The following is an 18,338-nucleotide window of genomic DNA, read 5'->3' as shown; positions in this document are numbered from 1 at the left end:
AGAAAGGAGAAGAAAGATGGAATTACCATGATTCCGTGAGGAAAGGGTTCAAGGTACCATGAGAGCATACTGCAGGGGAATCGCCCTGGTGCTGGAGTCAGAAAAGGCTTCCCTGAGAAGTATGCGCAGGTCTGAGATCTAAACAGCCACTCTCAGGCTGCTGTCTCTGCCCACAGTGACGTCCCTTTATTGCCTACTTCCTGATGACCTACCATCTGCTCTGTTGAAGCCTTCCCGTCATCCCATGAAGTCCTGCTCTTCCCGCTAGAAGGGACCTCTACCTCCTCTAATGCCCTTGGGAAATGCTCTCACCCCGACTTAAAATTTGAGCCCTGGTTCTGCTTAGCTCCTCACTCCCATCCACTCCTGGAAAACTCGGATATGCTTATCTTCCCATTAAATACCTAGCAACCTAGCTTGTTGTCTTGCACTTAGCCAACATTCGACACTTATTTTAATTGAATTTAAAAACGATATTTTATAGATGTTTACTCCCATCTAGTTTCAGAAATTTTTTGATAGCTCCCATAGAGTACTTTGCGTGTGTACGTGTGTGTGTGTGAGAGAGACATTTCCACAAGCCCAGACATCCAGAACCTTGGATTTTTGTTCAAGAACTGGATTAAAAAATAATAATAATAAAGCATATTAACAAAGACTATCATTATACGTGTGTCCATGATCATCATTTACATGAGCTGAAGTCTGCTTAGTTTATCACTGATTATTACAACGCTCATCCCTTAGTGTGAGAGGCAAGATGTTCGTATCTTCCCAGATTCCTAATAACACCTTTCCCATCTTTGAAGGGGTCTGGCTCTGCTCAATATTTTCTGGGTGACAGTTGTCCCGGAAGGCACAGTGTCTTTCCTCGGATTCACACATTATTAATCTTTACAGCAGGTTCATAAAAGGGGCACTAATTAAGGGACCCTGTAACATAATCGCACACCGTTCAAAGTGGACGCCCTCTTGGGGATTATCTAGCGACAGAGACTCCGAGACCCGTCCCAAAGCAGGAAGATAGTAAGAGCTGGTTCCTGGGACAGTCACTGGGTTCTCGGGCAGCAGCTTCGCCCACGAGGACCCGCAGAGCGTCCGAGATTCACAGCCACGGTCCTCGTACTTAGTATTTACACAGTCAGGACACACTCCGGCAGGGAGTTCAACAGCCGTCCTCTGGGTGGAGGTATTGCCAGCTTGTGCAGCCGGCCGGCCGGCGGGCTACCAGTGGCGCTAAGTTCAAAGCTGCCGGAGCTCTCGCCGCGAGCCGAGCCCGGGAACAGAGGCGCCGAGGGCAAAGCTCCTTCTCCCCCGGGCGCAAGAAAAGGAGCACGCCGAGGAGGGGGGCTCGGGCCCGGAGCGAGCGCCCGGTGCCTGCCTCCAGCTCAGGGGGCGCGCGGCTCTCGGTCAGACGGCACAGGGACCCCAATCTTCGGGGACGCCGCGCGGGGGCCGCAGCGGGTGGCGAGCGGGGCCGGGCGGGGCGGGCCGGTCCGCGCGCCCCCGAGCCGCACTCCGGCCGCCCGCACAATGGAGGCCCCGCCCCTGCCCCTGCCCTCCCCTCCCCCTTCCTCGCTCGCTCGCTCGCTCGCTCCCTCCCTCCCTCCGCGCCGCCCCGCCCCCGCCCCCCAGCGCCCCGCGCGCTCGGCCCCCCGCCTGCCACCTGAGCCCTCGCGCCGCCGCCGCGCTCGCTCCCGGTGCCGCCGCCTCCCCGCCCCCCCTACCCTGCGCCCCGCTCTCGGCCGGGGCCGCACAGTCGCGGCCGCTCGCGCCGGGGAGGACATGAGCCGGGGCTCGGGGGCGCACCCTCCCGCCGCGCTCAGCCGCGCCCAGCGTCAGCAGGCGCTCTGAGCGGCCACTCCCGGGCCGCGCCGCCCTCGCGCCTCAGTGCCAGCCCGCAGCCCCAGCCCGCAGCTCGCCCCCGGGCGCAGCCCCGCTGCCCGCGTCCCCCATGGCCAAGCCTCTGCTGCTGGTCGTCTGCGGCGCTCTGGTTGTGGCCGGGGTCCAGTGGGGGCCCAGCGTGCCCCCCGCCGGGACGAGCGAGCCCCCGGACGCGCCCCCGGTGGCGCCCACGGAGGACGAGACGCTGCAGAACGAGGCGGACAACCAGGAGAACGTGTTGTCGCAGGTAGGCTGCGGGCCCGGCCACCCCCGGCCCGGGCGGGAGCGGGACGTGGCCCTCGCTGGAGCCTCGGCGGCCGCTGCGCCCCACTACCCGAGGCGTTTCTTCAGCGAAGGGACCGGGTCCTCCTCCCGGCGTCAGGGGGTCTTTCAAGGTTACCGAATCAGGAGAAAGGAGAGAAGGCAGGCAAGACTCCACACAGCTCCCTGAAAAGAGGGGTTTAAAAAAAAAATCATCACCCAAACCTCTAGTCCCAGGGTTGTGAAAACCTGGCGGTCTCTTGCCTGTGTGGCTGTTCGTGGGAACTGGAACGTGACACCAGGCCGGCGTGTGGGACAGGAGGCTGATGGCTCTCCCCTAGTGCCACCCCCACTCTTGACGACCCAGAGTGAGATGCACACCAGGGAGGAGTGGGGTGAAGACAGAACAGCAGCAGGTGTGATGCCTGCCAGGGGGCCCCGCCCAGGGGGACCGGGACAAGACCCCCGTGTACTGGGGAGGCAGGGTGCAAATGCAGATCCGCTCACCTCTGGTGGATGGAGGGTTGGTGGGGGTGAGTGACAGCTGATGGTGATGGGCTTTGTGAAGTGTCCCTTTACAAAGGACTCCACTTGACTCAACCTCGCACACCCTCGTCCCCGTTCTATTAGCAAAGGACCCGTGGAACAGTAAGACTTGGAACAGTGCTCTGAGTGGGCAGGGCCAGGTCGGCTGACTGCTGCAGCCCAGGTACCTGCAGGGGACAGCTGTCTGGAGTGTTGCGTGCAAGCGCCCTGGAGCCGGCCTGGTGATGGGTGGTGGGGGTTGCCATCAGCCTAAGGATGAGGGCTGGCTGAGGGAGGGTCCCTGTCATGCTGCCTGCATCTCGCTAAGTCCTTGCACTGGCTCTTGTCTCCCTCCCGGAGGAAGAACAATCGGCTCCATTGTGGCGTTTATCAAACACTAGTCTCCTCACCCTTTTCCTTTGGAAGTTACGCTGATAGATGCCCTAGAGCCCGAAAACCTCGCACTTTCCCCTACATCGAAAGGACATAAAAATCCTTCACAGTGGGGCTCTGGAGGGCCATGCACAGAAGTGTTCCTGAAACCCGAGTCTCAGAAAGGAAGGAATCCACCCAGGGTCCCAGTGCGGGCTTTGCAGGAATCTAGGCAGAGTTTCAGCGAGCAGACAGCCATGGTTTACTGTCTGTCAGCCCATAAAGACCAGCCGCTTCGGTCACCTTGTGCTGTAACTCCTGCGTCCACTGATCCATTCTGTAGTGACAACAGCTCTAAAACAAATATTAGGGTTAGAAGAAACCCAACCTTTGCAAGAAAAACATTACTAGCCTTCTTCCCCCCGGACGGCATCCCAGGAACATTCCCACTCCGGGAATGTCCTGTGCCTGCCTGCCAGGGTCATTAGTCGAAGGAAGGGAGCCCTTCTCCATGCCTAGAAAGGGAGAGCTCTGTGGCCCTGGGGCTGCAGGGTGTGTGGCTGGGGAGCTGGGGAGGAGCCTTTTCCCCCAGCAAGTGCCCAGCGCCGTGGCTCCAGGAAGCCTGTCCCTGCGTGCTTTCCCGCCTGGGGAGGCTGGCCCGGGAGAGCTCAGAAGGAAATGTTTAGTGCTGTAGAAGCACCAAGTACTGCCAGTGTGCTCTCCTGGCTTTGGCCTAGGGTTTGGGTTCAGAAGCCGTTTTAGGAGCCAAAGGAATCCTGAGGCTGAGGAAACCTTACTGAGTTCTGGGTCTGTCTCTTTTCTCCCAGTTCCCTTTTTCCAAATCGAAAGCATCCTTCGGGGACGCCTGGGTGGCTCAGTCGGTGAAGCGTCTGCCTTCGGCTCAGGTCATGATCCCAGGGTCCTGGGATCGAGTTCCGCATCGGGCTCCCTGCTCCGCGGGGAGCCTGCTTCCTCCCTCTGCCTGCAGCTCGCCCTGCTTGTGCACGGTCTCTCTCTGCCTCTGACAAATAAATAAAATCTTAAAAAGTAAAGAAAGCATCCTTCAAGGGTCAGATCAAGTACCACGTCCTCCAGGAAGTCTTCTTGGCTGGAGCCACTCTGGCCAGGTTGAGCCCCGCTGCACCACATCATATCGGGGTACTCGGCACTCTCCGCTTGGCATGGCTGTGATCTGTGTGGGTACTGCACCCCGCGCTCCTGCAAGTGGGCTCTCTGGCCCGTCTGCCTCCCCCCCTTAGCCCCTAGCACCGTCCCGAGTAGGCACCCCATGAGTGGTCCGTGAGGGGATGAGGCTAGAAGCAAGCAGCCTTCAAATTGGAATCTCAGTTTTGCCATCCTCCCTTCAGCCCTCGTCCTTTCCTTTTTAAATCTCAACCTGGGTTCTTGCAAAGGCAAGGGCTCATTTGTTTTTCCCTTGAAATGATGAAAGCCTCAGGCCCCCTGAGAAACACACAGCTTTCCAAGACAAATGAAGAGAACCGAACTCCTAAGCGCCTTCAAGGAGATTTCAGAGTCAGCAAACTGTGTTCCGATGACCTCTTCTCCCCGCTGTTCAGAGTGGTCTGAGGTCTCTGGCTAGTGCAGGACATCTGACATGGTGAAGGGAGAGCCTTTCTAGGAGCCGGCCCAATACCTATGTTTGCACACCAACCCCTTCTCTCTCTGTCTCCGTGTCTAGTTGCTGGGAGACTATGACAAGGTCAAGGCTGTGTCTGAGGGCTCCGACTGTCAGTGCAAGTGTGTGGTGAGACCCCTGGGCCGAGATGCCTGCCAGAGGGTCAATGAGGGCACCTCCAGGAAGGAGGACTTCTACACCCTGGAAACCATCACCTCGGGCTCGTCGTGCAAGTGTGCGTGTGTCGCGCCCCCGTCAGCCCTCAATCCCTGTGAGGGTGACTTCAGGCTCCAGAAGCTGAGGGCAGCGGACAGCCGGGACTTGAAGGTAGGACCTGGGGTGGAACGATGCCACGAGTGGGAGGGTGCCTTCGGGCCCGGGGGTTCCAGCAGAGCTGTTGCAGGGATTACAATCCCTGCCTTTGGGTAACTGGGACCTGGCTTAGCCTGTAAAGGTCAGGCCCTGGCCCCTAGTATGCTGAGCGAGTGTCCGAGGCTGATCATCTGGCAAGCTGGTCATCTGCAGTCCCCATGTCTGAAAGGGATGCCGAGAGCAGAGTGTGCCTGCCTCTCTCCCTGTGGAGCCAGGGAGGCTGGGCCTGGGAGCAGCTGCTGGGCCCAGGGGCCAAAAGAACTCAGTGTTCTTCTCTGCAAGACTTATTATCACGATTTACTGTCAGCCCAGCACGCACCCCAGAGGCAAGAGACACCGGAGCGAGCCTGGCGGTCCTCAGCACAAGGGCTGGGGTGACCCAGGGCAGCAGAGGCCCGGGGCCTGTTGTAGGTCGGTATCAAACAGGGATCCCGGTCCCACAGGGTGGGGAAGCTCAGGCCTGCCCGAGGCCACTGCCCGGCTTGGCTGAGGGCTTCGTCCGATCTCGGCAGCATGGGGTAGTGGCCTGGGCCTGGTCTTGCAGTCAGACCGCCTTGGGTTCAGATCTGCCGCCCCTTGTCGTCTGATCCGACTCAAGGCACCTAACTAACTTGCCTGACCTCAGTCTCCTTGCATAGGAAGTGGGGAGTATAGCATCTACCTTGTGGGGGAGCTGAGGTGGCGGCTAGGGGGCGCTTAGCACAACGCCTGACAGAATCAGGGTCAGGAGCCACTGGTCTCGCTCATGGATGGCCATGCAAAGTGCCGCCACGGGGCCTGGCACCTGCCACACGCCCGGTAGCTGGTGGTCATTGAGTGGGGTTCCGCAGTACAACGCTTTAACATCCTGTCCCAGGATTCAGCCCACCTCACAGAACTGCAGCCCTGACGTGGAACTAGTTTCGGGGCCGCCCCGTTATGGGATTGTCTGGGTTCTGGGGGGCTTCTGGAACAATCTTCTATTAGGAGTCAGAAAATCTTCACAGTGCATGCTAACCAGATGCCATCCTGTGGCTCTCACCCATGATCGAACTGCCTTCCTCCGGTGGGGAGGAAGGAGGTCTCCGAAACACGAGGAGCTCATGCATGGACTTCCTCATCCCGTAGCAAGGCCAGGGGATTCGTGTGGCCAGCAGACTCTTCGGGGACCGGTCCTCGGCAGGGAGACTCGGGTCAAGCATCTCTTGTCGGCCCCTTTGCTGCACCCGGTGGGACCACTGTCTTCTCAGGCTACTGGCAGAAAGGCTGGGGCCCCGTGACAGCTTCTGTCACCTCAGAGAAGGGTCACTGGGCCTCCTTTGCCCCGGGGTCAGTTTAACTTTTAGTGCTGAGGGAAGACCGTTGGTATGTTCCAGGCCTTCAGTAGACAGTGAAGGTGAGTGTTTCAGAAGCACGTCCTCAGGGCATCGAGGTTCCGAAGCCATGTCGTTGAGTATGTACAGATCACCTGCTGTGGGCCAGGTGCTGTGCTAGATATCTTGGGAAAACAAAGATGAGGCACTACTTTCTTTTTTTCTTTCTTTTTTTTTTATTTGCAAGAGAGAGAATGAGAGAGAGCACGAGAGGGAGGAGGGTCAGAGGGAGAAGCAGACTCCCTGCTGAGCAGGGAGCCCGATGTGGGACTCCATCCTGGGACTCCAAGATCATGACCTGAGCCGAAGGCAGTTGCTTAACCAACTGAGCCACCCAGGCGCCCGAGGCACTACTTTCAACTGATGAATACAAGTTCTGAACAGTTTGGTGAAGATTTTGGTGAAGAACAGTTTTACTTGTTCCTACAGGATTTTTCTGTTTCTCATCTGAGTATTCTAGTGGGCAGACTACCTTCCACCATTGTGCTGGCTTATGTGCCCCCCCACACACAAACGCCAATTTCTAAGGCCACTTCCCTGTTGAGCCTCCGCCATGGGGGTCTGACAGGAAACATCTCGTCCTGGGTCTGTCACACCCCAGCCCTTGACTAACCCCCTACTCCTGTTTCCTAGCTTTCCACCATCATAGACATGCTGGAAGGAGCTTTCTATGGCCTGGATCTCCTGAAGCTGCATTCTGTCACTACCAAACTGGTGGGGCGGATGGATAAACTGGAGGAGGTAAGGAAGATTCTGGGTTTCCGTATCCTTTTTTTTTTTAGGTTTTATTTATTTATTTCAGAGAGAGAGAGAGAGAGAGTGAGTGAGTGGGGGGAGGGGCAGAGGGAGAGGGAGAGACAGAATCCTTAAGCAGACTCCACGCTGAGCCCAGAGCCAGGTGCAGGGCTCGATCCCAGGACCCTAAGATCATGACCTGAGCCGAAACCAAGAGTTGGATGCTTAACCGACTGAGCCACCCAGGCGCCCCTCTGTATCTTTTTCTTGATCAGGTCCCAAAATGTATCATACTTCCCACAATATTTCCAGAGAGCATGTATCCTGACTAGACTTAACCTGTCTTGTTCTTTGGAAAGACAAAATATACGTAAAACACTCATCCGAAATCATGCCAAATTTTTGGTGACAAAGAGAATCAGTGAAATATAAATGTAAATATACCTTCTTTTCTTCATAGACGAGAACCATATAACCAACATATTTCTATTTTTACCTTGACTTCCACGGAACTCAGAGCTAAATGAAATATAAAAGTACAATAAGCATCTTACTTCTGGTTTTAAGGTGGTGGCATCTCCCTTCTGGGAATAGGGTTGTTAATTTTTTCTTCTGGTTTTGTTTTGTTTCGTTATTTTAACTGTTCTGCCATCCGTCTCTGTATGTGTATGTGTGTTTGTGTGGTGATCAATCTCAAATCCACTTTAGAGAAAGAAGACATAAAAATGATTCCTAATAAATAACATTCCCCATTGGAAAGCATTCCAGCTCCTCACCCCCTGGAAGGAGGGACTGTAGTGTAATTTTCCCAGACGGACATCCCACGGTTCTGACAGGGCTCCTGGGAGATGCTCGGCTGGCACCATGATTTTCAAGGGGGGCGGTGTGTGGGGTGGGGGTGCGAGATAGGAGCCGTTACACACGATGACAATGTTGACGCTGTTTTGTCGCTGTCATCCTTTATAACAGAGATGAGTCACTGGGTCACCTGGAAGGGAACGATGACCACTCAGCCTCATTGGTAGGGAGCGTACGGTATGTGTCATCGACTGGCACCCAGTTCTTGAACTGATACTTGAAACAGTGACTCCAAAAATTGTCTATTTAATTTTTAGACTGTGACTGTAAATGGTAGGTTTAATAGCAGAATGATTAGCTATACGAATATTCCTCATGAAAATATCGGGGGTCTCTCATGGAGGAGCTGGGCTTCCCTCATGGGCGGTTAGAAGCTGTAGGATGGGGCAAAGATAAGGCCCTTTAGTGTGGCAGAAAGAGCCCTCACTGGACGAGGAGTCAGGACAGAGTGACCCACTTTCTGTTTGCTGTTGCTGAGCAACTGTCCCCCAGCTTCTCCATCTGTAAAGTAGGAAAGGTGCCCTGTCTACTTTGTATGATTGCCGAGGGGATAAAAAGTGGGCTAATCACTTTACAAACGCTTTGAAATGGTTAAATAAACAAGGCACTCTTGTGACCAAGGAGTGGAAGGGGGCTGCGTCTCCGGGTCGCTTTGCCGGGGGAGCTGGGACGCAGATGACGAGACGTTGCCGTTGCGAAGATTGGTGTCAGCACCCTCCTTACGCTCCAGAAAATGTTCCCAGAAAGTGAACACCGCTTCCTTGTCCACCTGTCCTTAGGCCCGGCTCCCCCAGGGCTGTGATGAGTGTTTTCTGAACACGGCCATCAGCTCTGGGAGGGTGGTGGGTCCACAGTCACAGTCACTTCAGTTCCCGGGTCTGGTGAGAAGGGTCAAGGCCCTGGAACCTGAGCTTTCTAGACAGTTTGAGGTGCCAACAGAACCACGTCAGCCCACTCTTCCTGAGGGGGCTTCGCAAGAGAATTAGGCCTAATCTTCACTCTCTTTCCCCAACACTGATGGCTATGAAGAGGTTGGGAATGGTCAACACCGTCCTACCACCAACGGACTTCATCCAGGCTTGGGATTCGTTCTCCCATTTAAAACTACTCTCCGGGGCACCTGGGTGGCTCAGATGGTTAAGCGTCTGCCTTCGGCTCAGGTCATGATCCCAGAGTCCTGGGATCGAGTCCTGCATTGGGCTCCCTGCTCCTTGGGAGCCTGCTTCTCCCTCTGCCTCTGTCTCTCATGAATGAATAAATAAATAAAATCTTTAAAAAAAAAAAATAAAATAAAATAAATAAATAAATAAATAAATAAATAAATAAATAAAACTACTTTCCGATTCTTTCAGATGGGTTCGAAAGGAATTAAACCAGAATCCAAGTCGACCTTGGAAATTGGAAAGTTCTTTTTCCCTTGGCTCCCAGAGCCATGCAAATGTGCGATGCCCTCTTTAAAAAAGGGTTTGCATTTGTATAGGAACAGGGCTGATAGCCACCTCTGCTGCCTTCACCTGACCTTGGCGGCCACTTGGTTTTCATTCTGTCTCAAGAACACAGACCGGGAAAGATAGCTCCGGGGTTAGAGCACAGTGCTCGGGAGGCCAAGGTCAGGTGCTCAGCCTCCCAGGGGTCTGCTCAAGGGGCGTAGCCTGTTTCCGGCGTTGTCAGGCAGCGGGCCCTTCCTGCTGGCAGAGGATAGGCATGCAGTTAGTGGGAGAATCTGGTGCGGTGGCGATGTCCCAGCAGGATGGTGTCCTCTGTGTAGGCACGCAGTCACTGGGTTTTTGCCAAAACCCATCTTAGTTCTATCAATGAGAGTGATCTCTTTTTCAAAACTATGGTATGTTGAGTAGCAAAAACTGGCCCTTTATATTAATAATAACCATCCCCTCTGCTTACATGGCAGTTATTGGTTTTAAACCACCCCGTAGACATTGAGCACTTCTGTTCCCGTGAGCCGGACGGGACGTGAGACCTGCAGTAGGTTCTAGGGAAGTGTAGGCAGGAGCTCAGGCCTTCTGGTTCCTGGGCCAAGGCTCTTTCTAATCAACCCTGTAAGTTGCTTTGAGTCATTGCTGTCTGCCCCGGAAGCATCAGTTTTTCCTAAGCAGAGCTTCAAACAACAGCTCTTCCAAGGGAATTTCTAGGCAGAGCCGTGGCTGTATCCCATAAGTCCTGTTAAATAAGATTAAAGTGGAGTGAGAGGTTCCCCCAGCAGGCCGTCCAAGGCTACAGGGCGCAGTGGTGTGGCCGATGGCACAGATGGGTCGGGGCCCGGGGCCCGTAGAGCAGAGCATTGTCTCCCGGTGTGACATTCAGCCTCTGTCTCCTGGCTCAGGCTGGCTGATTCGGTCTGCAGTCTGCAGTCACTGAAAAGGCCCAATGTTGGGTAAATGGAAAAAACAGTCCTCCAGCCGGGCTCTGCAGGAGGAGTGGAAGTGAAATTCTGCTCTTGGTCTTTGGATATTCCGGAATCCCAAGGGGAGTGCTTTGGAGGTCAGACCAGACAAAGGGGTCAGATTGGAGGGGCATTTTGCCCAGAGTAGGATCAGTGCTTGGCAATAGAAGCGGGCACACGTGTGAACACGCACGCCCTTTATGTATGTAGAAATGGAAACTCCATTTGTAGATGAAAGAGGAAGGAAGGAGCGAGAAATAGAATCTAAACTGTTAGAGTCTCACCTTTTGGTAAAATCAGCTCTCAGAGCTCTGCTTAGTGGGGTGATTTTGGTTAAGCTTTTGTTTTAATTTAGGGAAAATAACACATGCGTAGAAAAGTACATAAGCAACAAGTGTACAGCTTAATTATTACAAAGCAGACCACCACCCAGCTCAGGAAAGCTCAGCACCCCCACGTGCCCTCTCCTCACCACCCCCCCAAGGAACCTCTATCCTGACTTTTATGTTAATAATCTTGTTTGTTTTTTAAAAACATTCTCATTATCTAAGGATGTACCCTAAATATAATAGTTTTGTCTATTTTTTTATTTTATTTATTTTATTTTATTTTTTTAGTTTTGTCTATTTTTGAACTCTAAGTATATAGAGTCCTACAGAGTATGTGTGTACCTGTGTATGTGTGTTGGGCTTTTTTCACTCAGTTTTGGTTTTTTGGGTTTTTTGGGTTTTTTTAAGATTTTATTTTTTTAAAGTAATCTCTCCACCCACTGTGGGACTTGAACTCACAACACTGAGATCAAGAGTTGCATGCTCCACTGACTCAGCCAGCCGGGTGCCCCTCAATTTTGTTTTTCTTTCTTTCTTTTTTCTTTTTCTTTCTTTCTTTCTTTTTAAAGATTTAATTATTTGAGAGAGAGAGAGAATGAGAGGGGCTAAGGGCAGAGGGAGAGGGAGAAGCAGACTCCCTGCTGAGCAGGGAGCCTAACGTGGGGCTCGATCCCAGGATCTCGAAATCATGACCTGAGCCAAAGGCAGATGCTTAACCCACCGAGCCACCCAGGTGCCCCTCTTCAATTTTGTTTTTAGTAGTTACCTATGTTGTTTTGTATCCTGTGGTTCATTTATTTTTATCACTGTGCAGTATTCTCTTGTTTGAATATGGCACAATTTATCCATCTGTTCTGAGGAGGGATATGGGGTGTGTTTTTAGTTTTGTAATTCGTAATAGCCCTGGGAGCTTCCTTGTACGTGCACAGCCCTGTGTGTGCTCCCTGGCCCAGGCCTGCAGGCACTTCTCTGTGGTATTTAAGTGGGAACGGGGCTACTGGGATGTGAGTTAGGCTTACCTTCAGTCGTAGGGGAGATTGCAGAGCTGTTTTCCCAAGTGCTAGTACGAGTTTACGTTCCCTCCAGCAGGGTATGGAAGTGGACACACATCCTCACCAACACTTGGTATTGTCAGACTTTCTAGTTTTTGTCAGCTTGGAGAGTGTAGCAGAGGAGGGCCATGTCACTGTATTCCAGAAACCTAACCCCCAGAACATCTTTTCTGTTCACCTGGTCGAGGCCTGAAACCCCATGGGCATTTCTGTAGAACTGGTCCCAGTAGAAGTAACATCCAACGTGGTCAGCAGGCCAAAAACTTTTTTTTTTTTTTTAAGAATTTCTTTATTTATTTGACAGAGAGCACAAGCAGGGGGAGTGGCAGGCAGAGGAAGAGGGAGAAGTAGATTTCCTGCTGAGCAGGGAGCCCGATGTGGGGCTGGATCCCAGGGCCCCTGGATTATGACCTGAGCTGAAGGCAGACACCCAACCGACTGAGCCACCCAGGCGCCCCCAGGCCAGGAACCTCTAATGTGGTGGCCTGAGGCTGACCGTTGAGAGAGGCTGTATACACACGTACCTTTGTATCCGTGTGCGTGCATATCCCACGCTCTTAATATGGTGCCTGTCTGCAGGCTCCCCAAAGTATGATTTCTGTTGCTGAAGCCCAGCCCCATCTGGTGTGTGTGACTCTTCTCTTTTTCTCACTCTTATCTGCTGGGCTTTGTGAAACTTGTCCATGAGCACAGATGGTCAGCATGGAAACTTGTGTGTCTCCTGATAGGGTTGTGTCCAAGTAAGATTTCATATCTGTGATGGGCTTTGTAAAAGGACACACCGGACTCCTGTAGGAGTCTGTTTTTGTCAGAACTGGCCTGCTCCCCAAAATGTGCTGGCACGGACATCACTGAGGCTTCTCCTTCAAACCTAACGATTTGGTGGCCTTTATATTTCTGGTCTGAAAGGCAAGATCAAAGGAGCATTCCTGACTCTGGGGGGATATATCTTTTCACCAACTAATAGGAAAATGTCATTTGCATCTGTGCAGGCCTGGCTGCGAGTTAGGGGAAGGAAGGATCTCTTTCCAGGCCTCCCCTCTCTGCCCGCCCTCCATGCCCATCAAGACACCCCAAGTGTTCACTCTCCTTCCTGAGCAAATCTGCTTTTGTGGTCAGTCACTTCATGCCTCTCCTACTCAAGTGCAGCCTTAGAGAAAAGTGTCGCCCACCCTGTCCGACCACGGTGTTGTCACCTTGGAAAGGGAAAGGCTTGGAGATAATATTTCTAAGATACATTTCAGCTTTACTGTTATTTAATTCAATTACATCTGAATGTGAGTTCAAGTGAATATCTTCCCTCTCCTGGGGTTGTATATACTTCAAATCTAATTTGTCACTGTGGAGTGAAAGGTTTTCTTTTTGGCTAAGCAGACTGAATGTGTGAGAGGCAGCCCTCCATCTGCTGCCCTAGGAACAGCTTGTAACTGTCAGGATGTGAAGGGGTGCAGGGCTGTATGGAGGGATGAGGTGACCCCTGACCCAGAAATTCACCATCAGAGGCCTGGGACTTCTTGTTTTTTACTTGTCTGACTGTCCTTCCAGGCTCTGGACTTCCAGAGGGCGACCTGAGCCTGAATCATCTTTGTTTCAGTGTCTTGGCCCCACACCCAGGGCAGACTAGATGCTCAGCAGCTGTTCGGTTGGGGGAGTGATTGAAGGGGCAGCTGGTGGCCCCTGCACCCAGGCCAGCCTGCCCAGCTCCGTCAGCTGTGGTCTGGGATTGTGCCAAGTCCTGCCTGTCCGCTCAGCTGGGGCACCCCTCCAGCTGGCTCTCTCACCAGGGGCTGGAGACAGCTGTCGGCTGGGGTGGCCGTCTCAGGCCACCTGGTCCTAGCTGTGTCCTGGAGGGCTCAGAGGGGGAAGGGCAGGTGAGCTGCTGGGAGCTCGGAGACCCCAGGATCCGGTTACCCCCACACTCACTTCATCCCTCAAGGAAGGCTGTTCCCTCCGTCCTCAGGCTTGGCATCTGCATTGGGCCCTGGGCACACCCAGCCAGCGAGCGATAGGGGTCAGGTGGCCTCCTCGGATGTGGGGATACATGCTTGCTGCAGGACTTGGGGCCCAGGCGTGGCCCAGCTGCAGTCTGGCTTTGTCACCTCCTACAGGAGTCCGGTGTGTCTTTTTACAACCCAGAAGCCTCTCGGTGCGGGGGGGGCGGTTCTCACCTTCTTTCCTGCCTGACCCGCCAACCCTTAGCTCACTTTCCCTTTTCTGCCTGCATATCTGCTCTGAGACGGCAAGGGCCAGCCCTGTTCCTGCTCTGCCTGGGGTCATCAAGTCCCGCTTTGTGCCTGGCTCTGCATGTGCAGTCCCTCGTTCCTTCTCCAGGCCGAGCCTGGTGAGGTGGGCATCCTTATCCCTTCTTCCTCCAGCTGGGGCCTGGAGGGGTCCCTTCACTTGCCTCGTGGTGGTGCTGACGGCGTGCACTGGTGCCCGGAGCCAGCCCCTTCCTCACCACGCACCCCCGTCCCTGGTTCTGGGGGGAGCAAGAGCACAGAAGCCTTCCAGAGCTCTGCACCATGGTCGCTCCCCCTGAAGTCCCAACGCTCTGGCTTACGCTGTCGCAGCCTCACCCAGGCAGCCATGCACTTGTCCAACAGCCGGACAAGGTCAGGACACATTCGATACCCGTGGAACAGCTTCCCCCCAACCCTGCCCCCACACCCATTCCCCCGGCCTGCACGCCCTCCATGGTCTGACCACCCACGTGCCGGCTGCGGCCCCAGCTCCAGCGACACCCAGTCCCCTGTGCCCAGGGACTTCCTCCCCTCTGCTGTGGGTGCATCTGGCTATATCAGCGTAAGATGCATGTCCCCTCGGCAGTGTGGGCTTGCTCCCGGCGGGCGTCCTCCCGGGCCCGTGCCCAACCGCGCGTCCCTCCAGCACGTGGCACGTGCCCTGCGAACTCTGCTCAGGCCCCTGGCTCTGCGCAGATCTTTAAATGCCGTGGCTGGCTGTGCCCGGCCTCCTGGGCCAGCCCCCTGTCTACCGGCTCTTCCTTCCTCCTCCTGCCCTCCTCTTCATCGCACCAGCACCCTTGGCAGGGGCCAGGTAGGCCCCGTGCCTGCCTCCTTCGGCCACGTGGCCAGCACCGCGCATGGGCCGAGCTGCGCACACCCTCACCCTCACCCTCACGGCTGCAGCTGGCCCGAGGGGAAGAGCCTGACGCCTGAGGTCATGGGGTTCACGGTTCGGCCAGGGCAGGTTCAAGAGTGCCCTGCGTCCCCCGTGCTTCCTGAGAAGTCTTGGTGTGAGGGAAGCAGGACTCTCAGGGGGCGGTGGGGAGCCCCACAAGGCCAGCACCCCGGGGTGGAGGTGGCTGAGTCTGGGGGTGGCCGAGGGGTGCAGCCGCTGCCCCGGGGGTGCCACTGACTCAGCCTGGCAGGCCGATGGGGTGATGCCACCACCTGCTGGGTGTTTATTCCGGCGGCTGGCCGGTTTTGCCATTCCCGTGAGGGGAAGAAACCATAGTGCTCCTCTGGGTTCTCCAGGCCAGACTGTATCAGACCCTCCTCTGTGGAAACCCCAAATATAACGGCTCCTCACTCAAATCAGAAAGGGTATTGGGGATTTATAAATCAGGGAGAAGAAGGGCCCTCCAGGGAGATCTCGGGAGCAGGAGCTGAGTCCGTGGGGCTGCCCTCGGCCTCGCAGCAGGTGCACAGGCCAGGGCTGACTCTAGCAGGGCATTCAGGATCTTGTTTCGTAGTAAGGCTCTGCAGGCCCAGCCACTGGGCTCACCCAGCGGGGAGTCCTAGGGCCGCACGGCAGCCCCCACCATAGAGACTGCGTCATTGACCTTGCTGACGCCTCAGGAGAGACAACTGTCACCCGCCCTGACCTTGATTTTCGTTAGTTGGTGCTTTCTTGGTTATTGCTTTCGTCCCCTCATGGAGGGTGGTCTTCATCAGAGCAGGATCCTGCTTGGTGTGGCTTACACTTGACCCCTTAGGGCTCAACACTGAGCACACGAATGCATTAAGGAAGAAGTAACACAGGGAACCCCTGAGCCTGCTGGGCTGTGTTGGATGTCTCAGGACGTTGAGTGTTAACGGGGGAGCTGCCTGGACCCTGCTTTCAGTAGGTGCTTGGGGATGTACAGAAATGCGTGAATCCTGGGGCCCCTGGCTGGCTCCATCGGTGGAGCGGGTGACTCTTGATCTCAGGGTCGAGAGTTAGAGCCCCACGTTGGGTGTAGAGATGACTTAAAAATAAAATCTTTAAAAACAAAAAGGAAATGTGTGAATCCCACAAGGGCACCTGGCACCTTTCCTGTTGGCCCCCGAAAAATCCGGCTCCTGTAAATCATCCTCTTCCATACATTTGGGCCCCTCTTTGCCAGCAGGTGTACCCCAAGCTTCCTACATTTAAGGCAGCACTTCTCAAACTTGAATGTGTCTGCAAATTGCCTGGGGGTCTTGTTAAAATGCAGATTCTGATTTAGCAGGTCTTGGGGGGGCAGACTGCATTCCTAACAGTTCCTGAGGGTGCCCCCCCTCCCCGTCTGTCACCACACTTTGCATAACAAGGACTTATGGGAGTCCACCCTATCCAGATTTCTCTGCATATGCACATGCATATTCTCTGAGAGACCCTGAGACCACACTGCAATATTCACGGGCCCCTCTGATGGGCTCCCCGCTGCTCCAGAGCTGGCTGAGCACCAGGACCCTCCCCCAAGGGTCTTAGTGGTCCCACGAGTGAACCTCAGAGATAAGGGCCAGGAGTCTGTGTGCTGGGCTCAGCTCTGCCACTTTTGTTTTTATCATCTGGGCAAATCACATCATTCCTCTGGGCCTCCGTTTCCCCATCTGAGACATGCTTGAGTTCTGGGATCCTCCAGGGGCCTAGAAACCCCAACTGTAACATCCTATGAAAAAGATAATACCCACTTTGTATGTCCCATGCACTTCCACATGTATTAATTTATTTTCTCATAGGAAGTCATCGGGAAAGTCCTAGTATTACCCCATTTTACCCCTGCGGAAACTGAAGCACAGAGAGTTTGATTAGCCCAAGATCAAAGAAGTAGCAATAACATTGACACATGAGCCAGCCTGTTTCCTCCAGAATCCTTGCTCTTAACCATTGCACTTGACTGCCCCTGGTAACACCTGTCAGGAGTGACTGTTCACCCAGTAAGACTGCTCATTCTGGCTATTCCAGAAAGAAGACATCTTTCTCGGGGGCTTTATCTCTCACAGTTAACTCTGTGCAATTTAGAGAGGCCAGCTAGGCCTGAAGCAAGCCCTTCCAGGGCTCAAAATCTGCTATGAAAGGAAATGCCAGAAGAACCGTATGGCCAGTAGCTCTGGGTTCTGGTTAGTTTTAACAAGCACCTAGTGGATTCTTCGGGGCAGCCCCTCTAGGAGCTACCGGACCCGCAGTCCGGGGGTTACTGTCTGCCTGGGTACTTAGACACCCCCCTCTGAGCCACCGTGGCTTTCCTCTGGGACTTAGCATTATCTTGCCAGGTGGCAGGGGTCTGAGTGTTTACACTCCCCATATCTGTCTGTTAAATACGGAAAGCAAATGCATCCTCTGTTTTACATGTTTGCTTCCTCTACCCCCCATAAACAGGGCTCAAGGAGAACATCCCATCTAAAAACTCAGATGCAGGGCGCCTGGGTGGCTCAGTTGGTCAAGCGTCTGCCCTTGGCTCCGGTCATGATCTCAGGGTCCTGCTCAGCGGGAAGCCTGCTTCTCCCTCTCCCTCTGTCCTCCCCTGCTCATGTCCTTTCTCTCTCGAATAAATAAATCTTTTTAAAAAATAAATCAATAAAAAATAAAACAAAAACTCAGACGCTTATGCAAACCTTAGAATGCCGGCCAGAGTTGGACAATGTTGGATCTCAGTGCAGTAAACTTCTCTCAAAGTAACCCGAGGAGAAAGGGCACCTCTGAGCCTGCCCATAACTGTCCCCGGCTCAGATCCCGTGCAGCCTCACCTCCTCTAGGACGCTGCCTCTCCCCTGTCTCCTCCCTCCTCTGAAATCCATAAGTTCACACTTGCCACTTGCAGAATCCAGCGTGCTTGGTCATCTTCTGCTATGTGGGCCTTTTCTCCCAGTTATAGTTGGCATCTCCCCAGCACCCCAGGGCAAGAACCCCAGGGGTATCATGAGCCTTTTTTGTACCGCACCGTACCTTAGACACCCAGGAGGTGGTCACCAGTGTTGGTTGACTGAAATATACCTTTGGTCCCTTCCAGTATGAACCAGATCTAGAACACAGGTAATTTGCCAAGTGGGGGTCATTTAGGGAAACTTTTTTTTTTTTTTTTTAAGATTTTATTTATTTATTTGACAGAGAGACAGCGAGAGCAGGAACACAAGCAGGGGGAATGGGAGAGGGAGAACAGGCTTCCTGCCGAGCAGGGAGCCCGATGTGGGACTCGATCCCAGGACCCTGGGATCATGACCTGAGCCGAAGGCAGACGCTTAACGACTGAGCCACCCAGGCGCCCCATTTAGGGAAACTTTTTATGAGTAAATAGGAAAGTGTGAAACCCGCGCGTGGGTTTTCTATGTAAACGATGCTTTTAATGTGCCGGGGAAA

General features: G+C 54.1%; 1 protein-coding gene across 4 annotated transcripts in view; it reads left to right on the top strand.

Moving 5' to 3' along the window:
- Positions 1-1,682: 1,682 nt before the first annotated feature.
- OLFML2B (olfactomedin like 2B) overlaps positions 1,683-18,338 on the top strand; it is a 36,313-nt gene continuing 19,657 nt past the window's right edge. For 2 of the 4 annotated variants that reach the window (XM_045876787.3, XM_045876786.3), the window contains exons 1-3: positions 1,688-2,131; positions 4,742-5,005; positions 7,036-7,143. In XM_045876787.3, the coding sequence (XP_045732743.1) occupies positions 1,955-2,131; positions 4,742-5,005; positions 7,036-7,143 (549 nt within the window). In that variant the 5' untranslated portion in view covers positions 1,688-1,954. Of the gene's footprint in view, positions 2,132-4,741; positions 5,006-7,035; positions 7,144-18,338 lie in introns of all 4 variants that reach the window. The other 2 variants (XM_045876788.3, XM_045876789.3) reach the window with 2 other exon arrangements.

Source organism: Mirounga angustirostris, unplaced genomic scaffold (assembly GCF_029215605.1).
Source record: "Mirounga angustirostris isolate CCGP_5_RB_7025 unplaced genomic scaffold, mMirAng1.0.hap1 SCAF_6, whole genome shotgun sequence".
Lineage (NCBI taxonomy): Eukaryota > Metazoa > Chordata > Mammalia > Carnivora > Phocidae > Mirounga > Mirounga angustirostris.
The sequence above is the reverse complement of the archived record's forward strand: the minus strand, read 5'-3'. Positions and strand labels throughout refer to the sequence as shown.